This window comes from Ptychodera flava, unplaced genomic scaffold (assembly GCF_041260155.1).
Source record: "Ptychodera flava strain L36383 unplaced genomic scaffold, AS_Pfla_20210202 Scaffold_34__1_contigs__length_2629520_pilon, whole genome shotgun sequence".
NCBI lineage: Eukaryota > Metazoa > Hemichordata > Enteropneusta > Ptychoderidae > Ptychodera > Ptychodera flava.
The window spans coordinates 1351393-1366426 of NW_027248356.1; the positions used below are offsets into that span (position 1 = coordinate 1351393).

The following is a 15034-nucleotide window of genomic DNA, read 5'->3' on the forward strand; positions in this document are numbered from 1 at the left end:
CATGTGTTGCCATCGACAATTATCCTCCTCGGGGAATCGCCATGCGAGAGGATATCGGGATACAGAAACAGCGTAGAGACTCCAAATCTTCAAAGATAACACCGTTTATTTCTTATAAATGGATGTTACATATTGCCAGATAGGTCCTTCTCTCAAGATGTTGTCCCTTCGTCTGAGCTGGTGTACGTAAAGACACCGTGTATATACAATTCATTGAAAACAATCCTTATCTACATACAAATAAAATGCAATCTTTCCCTGACGTATTTGGTGCCAAGGTACCTACGTGTATCAATCGCCAAGACCATAAACACGAGAACAGTATGTACTTGTTAGATTTCTCACATTAGGTAACAGTATGTACTTGTTAGATTTCTCACCTAAGGTATAATCATCGCACTTAATTAATAAAGTCTGAACCTGTCTGAACCCATTCTCGCAGGCCAGAGCAATAATTTCCGCTCCGGTGACCTTCGCAAAAATCAAGCTCTGGCATATTACGCCGGGAAACTGCGGAAGTATGAATGGGGGTTAATTAATTATTCATGAGAACATATCATCAGAATTAGCCAATCACGAATACGTTTTACAAAGTCATGTCGGGTCGTAAGCTCCTCATTGTCTGTGTGTACACAATCGAGCTTTCAGGGCCTGAGATCTAGATCCTCTGTTTCTGTAGCACCTCTTCCGATATATGTTGCATTAAATCCGACAGATTTCAAAATTTTGACTGTTTTTCTGTCATGATCGAGAGCAACGGCGACACCATGTGAATACTATGGCTTCGATAGGTACACAGACTACGGCCATCAACGAACCCTACCCGGTCCCACTGCAAGGTCGTCCCCGTACACTCAGTGGTGACTATTTTCGGACGATCTCGGTTCGGACATTCAAAGACATGCTGTTCGTTGTACTCACTTTGCTCCGTATTGATAGCGTTTAACAAGTCATGATACCGCATATTAAGTCAGGTGACGCTGCTGTCCCGTTTGAATAGTTAGTTTTTTCGGTAGAAGCTATTCGGGCGCTATAAACTTACGATCTAAAGCAACACACAGAGACAGCCCATATCCGATGTAAGCACCATACACGTCGAAATATAGTTGCGCCGTCAATGGGTTGAACGTAACTAATTTATCACAAAATTTTTACAAACAGTTTTCTCAAGACATCGAAATTGAAAATCGATGGTTTGAAGTTTCAAAATATCAATATTTAGCCCCTATTCACATTCCAAATACGACGTCCGATTACTACGCACTCACTATGGAGTCAACAATTTGGCAACTTTGACCCCCCAAATACCACTTCCGTCCTGTTAACAGTTTTAGGATAAACACAATAAAGTTTCGAAGGGTATGGTAAAAGATTTCGTACTGCACGTTATTTGTGAAACGGCTTTGGGCGAAATTCACTATACTCTGTCCGAAAATTGTCACCAGCATAAGCTTATACGTGGTTCGTACCCCGCTGAACTGCAAACCCATGGAACAAACTAAACCTCTCTTGGTTTGATTCTGTTGTAAGCGTAACTTTTGTGATGAATTAATGAAACATAATCGGACTTGAACAACTACGCAATTTCCCGAGATCTGTGATTTAGGCAGTGTTGAGACGATCGGGAGCCGAGCGTACATTTGTGATTTGTATCGCGGAGCACCAGCTCGAATGAAAGGGCCCAATCAATAATGCAATATGCCATTCATACGTTTCTAGCTCCATGTATACCCACAGCACGATAAGAAAGTTTTAAGTGTGAACCTTAATGAAGAGATCGATACATAAACGTTTATACATAACTTGTGGTAAAGTAAATTTATGATCAATAGTTTTGACCAACGGGTTTTACACAGCGGTGTTGTTCTACGTCTGGGTCAGACACAGTGCATAGCGAGGCGTGGGGCCAGCTGCTCCAGTTATGCGATACCCTTCGATATAACGCCCGTGAAACACGGATGGGCTGGACGGCCTGTCATGCCTGGTAGCATACAGACTTGCCACCGCACCGCTGGTCCTTGTGCAAAGAAACCCATCTTTTCCTTGTAAAATAATTATCAATGGCGTCTTTTTGGTGTGAATAGAGCGGTTGAGTCCAAAAACATTAAACATTTACACATTGCGCGCTCTTCGTCGACAGTGAACGCTGTGTGGTAAGCACCAAGGTCAGCTCTGTAACGTGCAATCTTATTGGCTCGTATGTTTTTCCTCGACTATCATAGAGCCTTGCAGCAATGCGTGAACGCTAAACGTGGCCAGTGATACCACGGCCTTTTCGGCGTTGGGTGATAAGACTCGCCGAAGAGGGCGTGGTTTACGACGATGGTCTGAACCTGATAATTAACCTTTATGCAGAATTGACGTCAGAGTCAATGAACTCTGTAACAAATGTTTTTTAGTCAATGGCCCAAAATAATTTTCTATTTGATGGACAATAAATACATGTGTAATCATGCCAACATTCCAGTTTAAGTAATTTGGTTTAGATTAGCCATTGTCATAATAAATTGCAATAGTTTGTGGCTAAATTCTCTCCCCTTCTGTATCATATAAGTTCACCGTTTCCTGTTTTAGATATTGTTGATCCTATTGAGTTCCATCTCTTATTCTTGATTCACTTTCACATTAACTTTCATTTATGTCCAAACAATTTGACTTTTTGCCAGATTTCACATTTATGGCAAATAATAAACAGTAAGGAGGCACAAAGGACGTCGGTGCCCCCGGGCCCCATGTTTACACTCATGAACCAATGACTTTCTTGTAACTAAGTCATTCAAGTATTTGGATTAAGGATATGGACACAATCTTGAAATCATGGCAATATACAAATGTTTTTAAGTTTATATAATTTATTTTTACGAGCTTCCTTGACAATTTGTGACATGGTTCAATCAACCTGATGTCAATTTTAAATGAAACTTTGTACACCTGAAAGGATGAAGACAAAAATGTACTTCTCAAAATGTAATGATTTTGATATCAGACTGCGTTGTGTATGCAAACAATTTATAAATAATTTTTGTTACCTGTTTAAAACAACTTCTGATCAACATATCAAATTTCAATATTTTGCTCAGAATATAAGTCACACATAATTTGAAAATCAAATCGGAAAAAACACGATGAGGATGTCAGACATCAGCTATCCATTTTTAGCTCACGTGTGTAATGTCATAGCGATGTCTGTCTGTCTGTCCGTGTGGTTGTGTGTGTTAGTGTGTGTGTGTGTCTGTCTGTCTGTCTGTTTACACGATAACTCAAAAACGCCTGAACGGATTCAAATCAGATTTTCTACACATGTTTCATATGTTACTTGCAAGAACTGATTAGATTTTGGTTAGTGTGGCTTGTATATTAATGAAGTTATGCAATATCGTTTTTTTCCGTACAATGGTTTCCTATGGAGACGGTAATGCAGTGTAGACATATATCAAGAAATACTGCACAAAATTTCATGGCACTTTTCACAGATGACCATCTCAGAACATTGTGATGATACTCTGAGTGTCATGTCGATTACTTCTCATTTGCATATTTAATGAACTTTTGTTATTAGTGACATAACTCTGAAATTCCTGCACCAAACTTGATGATACTTGCAACAAATATTGATCTGATATATATGTAATTATACTTTGAAGCATTGGGCAGTGTCAAGTTATAAAGAGTCCAATTGCATATTTTACGAAGTTGTGTTGTAATTAGTCATATAACTCCAATATAATACACCAAATATGATGAAATCTGCTGCAGATACTGATCCGACTGATATCTAACTGTAGTGTAAAGCATTTAGTAATGTGAAATTAATTAAGGGTTCATTAGCATATTTAATGAACTTTGAAATTAGGTATATAACTCTGAAATTACGGTACCCAAGTCTTTGAAATAGGGTACAGATATTGTTTTGACAAATATCTAATTGTATTGAGAAGCATTTGGCAGTGTCAAGTTAACACATAGGTCATTTGCATATTTATGAAGTTTTGTAATTAGTTGACATAACTCCAAAATAACTGCACCAAAGTGATGAAATCTCTTGCAGATACTGGTCCGACAGATATCTAATTGTGGTGTAGAGCATTTACTTGTGTGAAGTTAATTAAGGGTTTATTTGCATATTTAATGAACTTTGAAATTAGTAATATTACTCTAAAATTACAGCGTTAAATTTGATGAAACTTGCTACAGTCTACATATGTTGATCTGATAAATATCAAATTGTACTGAGAAGCATGGAACAGTGTCAAGTTAATAATTAGCTAATTTGCATATTTCATGAAGTTTTATAATTAGTCATATAACTCCGAAGTAACTGCATTATATCTGATGAAAATGCTGCATATACTGATCTGACAGATATCTTACTGTGTTGTAAAGCATTTAGTAGTGTAAAGTTAATTAAGGGTTCATTTGCATATTTAATACACTTTTAATCAGGTATATAACTCTGAAATTACGGCACCAAAGTTTGTGAAATGTGTTTACAGATATTGATTTGATAAATATTTAATTGTGCTATGAATCATTGAACAGTGTCAAGTTAATTTAGGGTTTATTTGCATATTTAATGAACTTTGTAATTAATGACATTACTCTAAAATTACAGCATTAAATTAAATAAAACGTGCTACAAATGTTGATCTGATGGATATCTAATTGTCCCATGAAGCATTGAGCAGTGTTAAGTTAATTAACAGCTCATTTGCACATTAAATAAAGTTTTGTAGTTAGTGATTAAAATCTGAGAGTACTGTGCGATGTTGAAAAACCTGCTTCATATAGTGATAACAATATCTTATTGTTCTATGAAATGTACTACTATTAATGAACCTGTTGTAAAACACGTGAGCATATTCAGTTCATATCTGGTTTACAAAAAGGGTTCAGAGCAGATTTGAATCATCTCTGAACTCTGAAAGTTCATTCTTGAGTATAATGATCTTGACTCTAAAAATATTTATGCTACCAATACATAACAAGTGATAAGTTCAATTATGATACCTACATGAATATCAGTTGTTTAAGATCCGCTTAAGCTCTGTCTTTCTTGAGTTTGGTGGCATTACGTTCATTCATCACCTTAAAATAATTTATTACCAATGCCCTACCCTGCTACACAATGCATTCACCCTGCCTGATAAAAAAATATTGAGTTCAATGAATATTTGTTTCAATGCAATCTTCCATGTATGTAAACAATTTCTTTAACAGTTACTTTAATGGGGACTAAATATATATCAATGATTTTTCATTTTCACTTGTAGGACATGCAATGCCAGTGCATCTTGCTGCTTTGAATGGACACCTTGATATTGTGAAGTATTTTATTGAAACTCTTGATATGGACAAAGAAGTCAAAGGACAGGTATGTAAAATATTCATTGATATCATTGTTTTTTTCAGAAAGGGAAAATGCTTTGGTAATTCTATACCATTATATGACCATCTTAAATATTTGAACACCTAATTTTACAAAACAATCTTATTCTTCTCAAGTCGATGATACCTATATTTCCAGTACATGAAATGCTCAGATTTTGTAAGAAGTTTTGTGTCCTATTTTTTGATATGTAGATGAGAATAATTGTCTGACTGTCCATCTGCCTGCCTATCTGTCTGACTGTCTATCTGTCGGCCTGTCCGTATGTAGTATGTGTGTTTCTGTGCGCGTATTGATAGGTCGATCGATGTCCGTCCACTGCAGTTCAATGTATTCATCATGGCGCTGCAAACATCTGGCCTTCAATTAGTCTATGGGTTATGTAAACATGGTAAAAGGCCTTTGAGTATCTCCAATCTGTAGAACAACATAGTGTCTAAAAACCATTATAGCGTCCAACCACAATGATATCAAAGAACTTCATTTCAAGATGCATTTGGTTTTGGTCATGTGAAGGGCTGCATGATGATTGTATTTTGTGAACAAGTGTTTCCACAAAAACATTGGTATCCCTATTTCATAAAATATGTGTAGTTTAAATTTGTTTGAGGTTGGAAGAAGCATGACCCAAATTATTTTTTTACTATTATAATGCATGCTCCCTTCCACCCCCAGAACTTTCAAATCCCACCACCCTGAATTATTACAGCTACTCTAGGTATTGTGAATGCAGGCAAAGTATTACACTCTCTTTGTTTTTCCAACACAACATGAATTGGCCAGTTTCATAAAGTTTCAGACTGAAATAGCTTGATATAAGCAGTGGTCTTAGCCTCATCCAACAATTGACAGTGATCAACACAGGACTATAGTCCTTTAACAAGGAGTTAAACTGTCAAAAGCATTTTTCAGTCCCAGCAAGACCTGCTGAATTTAAATATTAAATGTACTTATAGTCTTTACTGATTTTAATATTCTGAACACAAGTTAAGTGAAAATTAAGATAATATGAAAATAAAGATACATCATTCAAGGTGTTGACAGAAACATAACCTTGGTTGCTCAAACTTGACATAAATGCAACAGAAAAAGCTGACAATAATATCAAAACATGATGGCTTCAGGAAGTCACAGCAAAATGAACATAGCGCCTATATTTTTTGAAACAGATATGAGCTGTTTCAAGTTTAGCTGTTATGAAAACAAACCAAAGTTACATCTCTCATGAACTAAATATACGTATGTCTACAGTACATTCAGATCAGACATTTATGCCTCACTTGGATGACATTCTTGTTTTTGTTGAAATGATTAGAATGCATTATGATCGAGCTATGCAGATGTCTATTACATCAAGACCATTAGTTAACATATTTTAAGTATTCAATATATTTCCTCCCTAAAATCTAGTCTGTGAAATCTGACATACCTGAACATTTGTGTTTTAACATATACCTCATGCATTGAACACACATCTATCTGCTTAACTCTCAACTGTAGATCAATAAAACAAGTGTCTCTTTGTTTAACTTTTCGATTAAAGGACAATATAACACCTCTAATAAATGCTGCTGAGGGTGGTCACAGTGAAGTGGTAAAATATCTACTTGGTATCGGTGCTGACATTGAAGCTGTTACATCAGTAAGTGTTTGATAAGATATCATTGAACATTGAGTTTGTTATCTCTGATATTTCAAGGTAAATTATTAACATTAATGTTGATTTCAGATGTTGTGTCAAATCGAAATGTGATATTCACAGGTAAAACCAAACCTATGAATTGTGTTAAATTGTAAAGCCTGGTCATATCAGTCAAGAATGAGGGAAATTGTCTACCATTGCAACCATTGCAGTACGGTAATGTGAATAGCATGACAAGCAAAGGGGAAATCAATTACAAAGTAGTGCCGCATCATGGCAGTTATGTGTGATGTCATCTATGTCAGAATCACTGTGAATCAAACAATTGTCTTTACATGCATCACTTTTAATTGTTAAATAAATTGCTAAACTAGTTATGAGTTGTTGTGTGGGTCAGAGACAGAGAGTTAATTATGAATTCTAGCAGTAATTAAAATCCTAATAACAACGATATTTGCATGTTAATGCTTTCAAATACCAGCCCCAATAAGCTGTAGTTGACATGTAAGCAAAACGTTTGATCACATATTTGACTGGCTATAGATAGATTTGTGATCGAAATTTTGTCTTACTTAGAAAACGAATGTACGCCGATTCATCCTGGAAAAACAAAGATTTTCCCATATTAGAAATATGTTGATTTGGTTAACAGTGAGGAACATCCTACTGTCTGCATTTTGTCTGCATGGTATTGCCAACTTGCATTATAAGTAGGGTGAGACACTGACATCAAAGTTTACATAACATAATATTCACTTATTAACAGTTAGTCATTTCAATATTAACCAATTCAGTCGAATTTAGGAAATAAATAAAATAATCAAAAACCTGTTGTTTCTATTGTTTATTACAAATCAGACAAATAGTATTTCCTATGTGTGACACAAATAATCTATGAAACTTCTGTTATTGAGCTGACAGTTGCTAAGTCTAATAAAATTTTTACAATGCAGATAGCGGTCTTTTGTCTTAACAAAATTGCCTGAACAGTTAGACTGTTTCATGATTATAGTACAAAATACAATTATTTCAGTTGTAATATGCTATTGCATTTGGTCCTGGAGTAGCAAATTGAAATATTTGTCACATGACTTTGTTAACACCAGAAATTGATGATTTCCCTTACCAAAACTCACTCAACATTTTGTGATACTTTATGTAGCCCATGAAGTGTACATATGTCTCGAGACTATGTATTATTTTTGTACAGAATCAGTAGAGAAAAAAGGTACATGTTTTACACATAGAGTGTACCTATATAGTAAAAAGAAACCAACGTGATGCTACTTACAGCTATCCAATATTGGAACGCTTTTGTATACGTAGAGCGTACTTAATTTGAGGAAAACTCTGTGGAAAAAGTATGCATGGAGTACACTTGCTGTGGAGGATAAAAAAGTGTACACGGGGCGTCCTTGCTTTCGTCGAACATAAACAAGTACACATAATGTATATGCTAGTCATCCATCATCACATTAGCTGCGAGGGGGGGGGTGTTTGATGGATAGGGGTTACTCTTTCATACAGTATTGGTAAGTTACCTAAGTCTCTTGATGTTGATTGTCAACAGCAACACTCACCTTGTTTCTTGTCTCTTATTCAAAACACACACTGAAACAATCATGTTGCTCTATTAACAACAGTGATCATACTTTAATAACAGTGTGAAAGATATAAACAACAACAAAGCATATTTTGAAAGATGAAAATACCATTACTGTTGTGTGCGTTCAACTATTTGTGTCCTAAAAATTCTAACTCTTGTATTTTTAGAAAATTTGTGATGAGCAATTTTGGATATTGTAAGTGACAGACTAACTAATAAACCTATACATTTTAATATGTGTCATTATTTTAGCACTTATTGGCACTTGTGTAATAAAAAATCTTAAAATAAGCATGCATATTTAAAACAGCAGAGTTAAACACATTATAAATGAAAATTTCAGCAAAAAACTTGAATGTAAGAAATTATGTGAATAAATCAGTGTGGCACTGTTGGAGCTGCAGCAAGAAATAAAATGTTTGTGTTCAATTTTAAAGAAAGAGGCGAATACGGTTTCTCACAGGTTTGTTATATCAGCATGAGTACTGTATTTTGACTTCATACATTATCAAAAATTAAGCAAGCTATCGGAAGTGAAAGGGTTTAACAAAATATCCAAACATGCATTGTTGAGCATGTTGACGAATAGTAAAATTGCCTATTGTACTGTCCTGAGTGATATCACACTTCATTATAAGGTAAATGTACATACCTTTTCAGTAAAATAGTGAAATGTGAAAACAGCAGTCCAGAAAAAAATGATTGCACAGTTTGAGATGATTTGTTCTAAGGACAGGTTTCACTGTAATTGCATTGTGAAAAAATTAATGATAAAATGTTCTCTGAGTATGAAGTCTCTGTTGTGATGAAACAAGTTTGACAGATTCATGGAATGCTTCACTCACTGTTGGTTATATCAATCAATACCAGTACCCATTTGTACACCAGAATGCTGAGGAACTGTATTGCCATGGATACTGCAATCTCCATCGTCACTTCTGCTTCCATCAGTATCTGTTGATCAATAGTTAGATAACAATAGTCAACATGGACTTCATGTGAGCAGAATTACGAAATACGTTAATTTCACATAATGTTACATCATTGCACTCTGTGAGGTGCTTGCAGGGAAAGAGGAAGGAATATATGAAACTTACCAATAATTGCAGAAACAGTATTAGGATCAATACTTTCACGACAGTTAGCTCCCTTCAAGTTTTTTTCCAACCAAATCCTTTGTTTTGTAGAAGCATTGCAGCAGGAAGAGTGCTGCTTTGGTCCCAGATTCTTTCAGTGTATTCCTTGCATTGTTCATCTGCTGTTCATAAGTAAATACTCTTGAACCAGGTATAACTGCCAGCATCTTCATTGTAAGAAATATTAAATGCAATAAAAATAAAATTAGTATGTGACCTCGTTTATTACAATATTTATGTAATCAAAGTACTTAACAACTTTCACAAACATGCAGTTTTTAAAAAAATGTAAAACACATTCACTATGAAGAACTTCATCAGTAAACCTGTACTGCTCAGAATGACACAGGCAGGTAAAATGTTTGCTACCAAATAGAAAAATAAGTACTGTCTTTAAAAGCAATTACAGTATTTGCAGTGTACTCTTTCATAATTTTCACATTTATTATTGAAGATGGGCATGCAGCAGCCACTTTTCCTGCTGTGGCCATGCACTCCACCGGAACTGTCACAAATGATAGATGGGCTAGCTCGGAATTAACGGACAATCACTGATACCGTGGAATTTGAATGGTCTGTCATTACGTAACCCTTCCTTACATTTTGGAGACAATGATACAAATTTTCTAACTTATAATCACTCGAGTATGTTAAGGCTAGGCTCTAAAAATTTCTCATGAATATGCAAAATAGTGCTAATAAATATTCATGACTTCACGAGTGCGCTCAGCCGGCGTGGATCAACTGGCTCGCTGACATGCGTTTGGTGTTCGAGTGTAGCCTTCAAGGCTTCGGCTCACGTGGGCAAAAGACCCAAACTGGAGGTTTGGAACGGCTATTTATGACAACCAACCTCACCGTTTCGGTCTTTAGCATATCCAGAGCCCACTAAGTTAAGACTTATACATATCAAAATCGCGAAATGGACTCAGACGAAGGATATTGTGGCTACGCCATCATGGTCGATCGCGGCCATCAGCACATGTTTCATGATGTTGATTCGCCATCATTCATCAAGCCAGGCCAGGGACAGACTCAGGTGCCGCTTTTGAAACTACATAATGAAGGTAAGTATATATCAAATATTTTCAAAACGAATTCCAGGGGTCACACGCATACGATAACAACATGTTTTGCCGTGTGTCTTTTAACGGGGGGGAGACTTCGAACTGCAGATCATGCAAGAAATTTTAGAAACATGTGATCAGTTTTTACTAAATTCCTTCGGCTAAAGGCTGCCAGGTTATCGATATTTTGAAACGAATGTACTCGTAGGGCTTCTATTACCATGTAAGCATTAAACTAATACAAGCTGACGAAGCATACAGCTTTCGTTAGATGTAGAGGACGTCGTTTAACATTTACTTGTTCCAAGTTGTCTCACTGACGTTTTTATGTTTGCATAATGTAATGACCTTCAAATTCCAATGTCGTCTAGAAATCACTTACGTCGTCTAGAAATCGCCTAGAATCGTCTAGAAATCACGTTTACGTCCCTACTGTCTAATAATTTGTAGTCTTGTCGTATCTTATGAAGTGCATCTTTTTTTCCATTTCTATCTCGGTTTTAAATGTTGGGTTAGACAATATTTACTGACAGTGATTGGTTGTAGTGGTAAGGAAGGGGGTAGTTCATTCCATGTGAAGAGGGGTATTTTATATGGCAATGAAACAGGAAGGGGAAGAATATTACTCATGCCAGTTGTGTGTAGATATTAAATGGCTTTCTCCTTATGGAATACAGGAAACAACCAGTGCATTGCAGTGGCAGTTTAAAACATTTTGCTTCATATTTGCTATTGCGGAAACGAATGAAAGCAGTATTCAGGTAAGATCATGATACCCCATGAACAAGTTCAATACATATTTATTAGTCAGTATTCTCAAAGACTGTATACAGCACTACAGGAGTTGGTTGTTTTTTCCCAACAAAATTCAATATTCCAAGAATATAAGAACAGTGCAACTTTAAATGCATTAATTAAACATTATATTGCCAAGATTATGTATTGTGCAATTTAACAAAATAGCAGCTCTAATATTGCTGCATGGAAATGCAAATATATATTTTGGATGAAAATTGATAAAACCATTTCGCCAATTGCCCATGCAAAAAAAAATGCACAAGGCTCTTTACGTCTCTCTTATTATGCAGTAAGCTTTAAAATGCAATAATATGTAGGCCTAAATGTACAATTGTAAACACAGTATTTGCCTTCATTAAAATAAAGATTCTAGCAATAATTCCATGGTTTTAGGAATTGAGCAGCTAATTTTGTTTGTTTGTACAATGTCAGTATATGTTTATTCTTTTCATAATCTTCCAAATTCGGAGCACTGCCCCCATGATTTACACAATATTTTTGTTCCAACTCCTTGATTGACTGTCTGGCTATTCTTTATGATTTTAACAGCTTCGTTCCTACTTGCATTTTAGCCTCTATGTATTCGTCATTATTTTCTGATTGTTGGGATAGGCCCTCAAACGATTACGTGTTTGTCAAATTTGTCTACTTCTTTTGTCTGTCCTAGCACAAATATTAGACTGTCAATCGTGGCGGAGTTGTTGTTAACCTTCTTTGATCGTTCTTCTTGCATGGCCATGCTTGAATTTGTGGTTTCTTTCGACATGAGGTATACTTGACTGATCTGCATGCAAATAACATTTTTATGTTCAGTATTAGAAAGTACAAATTATAAGTGTATACCAAAATTTAATAAATTATTAAGCAGTTTCATTTGATATTGGAAAATCATATAATAGATATAAATTTCATGACAAGAAATTCAGTGCCATACTTTGACAGCTCTGATGCTGCTTCCATAATTTCAGATGCTATTTGATTTTTTGACAAGTAAATGCCCTCAGTGTGGATTGTAAATAAGCTCAGAGATATCATAGCACACTTGCTTAGCATTTGCAAGATCATTTTTTTAACATGATTCAGGTCCACACCAGTTGAGTAGCATTAACTTTAATAGTCACAAACAGGTAAGTCATTGGTGATCCTGTCGTAAACCATGTCTGTGCAATTAATCTATGAAATAATGTCAAACTGCATACATATTTCACATGAAAGGTAGCATATGGATCAGTTTCTGTTGTGTAGATGAAAGCTGTGAAACACAGCTACATGTACATGTGGTGGGGAAGGCTAGGCTATATGAAGTCAACTCCAACATTCATATTGACCTTTTGATTACCCTCATAGACACAGCCTTTCCTGTCACAGATAGCTGCATTTCCTTAGCTATGTAACTGACTGAGAATTATTTGCACTGCTATCTGGTGACACAGCCAAGTGTTAGGAACATCTACTGCTTTAACATGTCAAGTAATGTATTTGCCTTTCAGGTGAAACTGATTACTTTCTTGATGTTTCTACTACAAATGATTACCCTGTTGAGTGTAGCCATTGTCCATATCATCTGTTTCCATGTCTTTAACTTCAATTTTCTTCTTCTCAGGTACACCAGTAGGTTCAGGATCGTCAGAGGTCATTGTTATTCCAGGAGCAAGTACATCATCCTCAACTGATACGACATGTTCATGGATACCATCAAACACGGAATCATCATCATCATCTGCTTTTGGAGAGGGCATGTGCTCTGGAGTTTCCTCTGTATCTGCAAGGTATATGTAAAAAATACCCATATTAATGTGTAGAACATATTTCTTCAATATATGTTATTATGCATAATGAGCAATTGGTACTAACAGTCAGAAAATCATTACCTTAGTTAGCTATTTTACACTGTTGTTGTGTCTTTCATGCCGTATGTTGTGGGTTCGAATCCGATTTAAAAACTATCCGTATTTTCAACTTCATGGATTCAAGAAATACATTGCAGTTGATACACACGACAAAATCCCTCAAAATAGCCGAAAGTTACACAATGTATGGCTAATTTAGGTTAAAGTGTGATATAAACCACTGATTCATTCACATATATACTCTTACCTCTTATGTCATCATCTTCAAAGTTTGTGGTAATGCTGCTATTTTTTCACCATTGCTATCATAGAGCTTCTTTGGTAGAGTGGAATGGTAATTGCACCATTTCTTACTCCATTCAAACAATCCAACCAACATCTGTTGATATACTGTTGTTCCATTTGCAGGCAAGATGAACGGAAATGATGCAGATGTGGTCCTGAATCCTATGGGAGTATAAAGGTAAGCATGACGGGATGCTCGCATCTAAAAAACAGTACACTTTTTTGGGCTCTTTCTCCACTGATAATATGCAATCTAACGTAGTTATATCAGATATAATCAGACATTACATAACGCTTAGTCAACAACTTCAGATACCAATAGCTTGGCCGGTACTACTTTATGCCAAGGTATTGTACAGTGAAGCGGCACAAACTCAATCTCGTGTAAACCTGAAACAGTATTATCATTTCAGGACATCGGAATTTGTTCCTACTTTTATTAATTTGAACTAAAATATGGCTTGTAGTATATTTATAGGTCCCAATCTGTGAAAATTAGGGTACAATGTTCAAAGAAGTTCAAGGCGAACGATTATCTGTATGAGTGAAGTGTGTAAGGCAAAATCTCTCCCCGCACACTGGCTTTAATCGCTATATCTAATCACATTTTGCAAACAGCTTACGAGATGGCAAATAACTTTAATTAGAAGCTCCATACCCGTTGAAAAGCCCATTTGCCGGGGTGAATATGCCTTGAAAGTGCAATGTTATTTAGATGGGAACGTCCCGTCATGGTATAGATTATTCAAGCATGTTTAGCTTTAAAACAGCTGTAACATTTTCAGTGTAAGGCCAGTGTAAAAGTTAGTTCCTGATACTGTATATATGTGATTACTGTGCTCTGGGATAATCGTGTACGTTAGAAATTTATTCGTGATTATAATGTTCCTAAAGTAAGTGATAATTCTGAAAAGTCATAATTATAAACACAAGTTCCAATACCCAATCAAGGAGTGAAATAAATGCAGCAATGATAGTGATCCAGCAGCTATGTGTGTGATGACAATCATCACAAATATATCAGGAAGACTGCATGACAGTATATATATGAAGCTGTAACTTTTGGAGATATAATTTCAACATGTTCTCTTTATTAAACAGTGTTTTCTCAAATTTCCCAAGGAACACTGCAAGCCTGGTATCCATCTTATCAACACAGCCTGTTTGTTTGTTGTCAACATTGGTCAATATCATGGACAATGATTATACAGGTAAACCTTGTAATTTTTTTGAAAAATAAAAGAAAAACTTTACGTACCTTGAA

General features: G+C 35.7%; 1 protein-coding gene and 1 long non-coding RNA gene across 2 annotated transcripts in view; one reads left to right on the plus strand and one right to left on the minus strand.

Moving 5' to 3' along the window:
• Nucleotides 1–15034, plus strand: part of LOC139127640 (serine/threonine-protein phosphatase 6 regulatory ankyrin repeat subunit C-like) — a 279840-nt gene that overhangs the window by 207466 nt on the left and 57340 nt on the right. The window contains exons 6-7 of the mRNA XM_070693555.1: nucleotides 5271–5371; nucleotides 6930–7028. Of these exons, the coding sequence (XP_070549656.1) occupies nucleotides 5271–5371; nucleotides 6930–7028 (200 nt within the window). The remainder of the gene's footprint in view (nucleotides 1–5270; nucleotides 5372–6929; nucleotides 7029–15034) is intronic.
• LOC139127675 (uncharacterized) lies at nucleotides 9169–13393 on the minus strand. The gene is made up of 3 exons (XR_011551076.1): nucleotides 13170–13393; nucleotides 9732–9937; nucleotides 9169–9588 (listed from the first exon to the last, which is right to left on the minus strand). It is a non-coding gene; the product is annotated as an uncharacterized lncRNA (long non-coding RNA).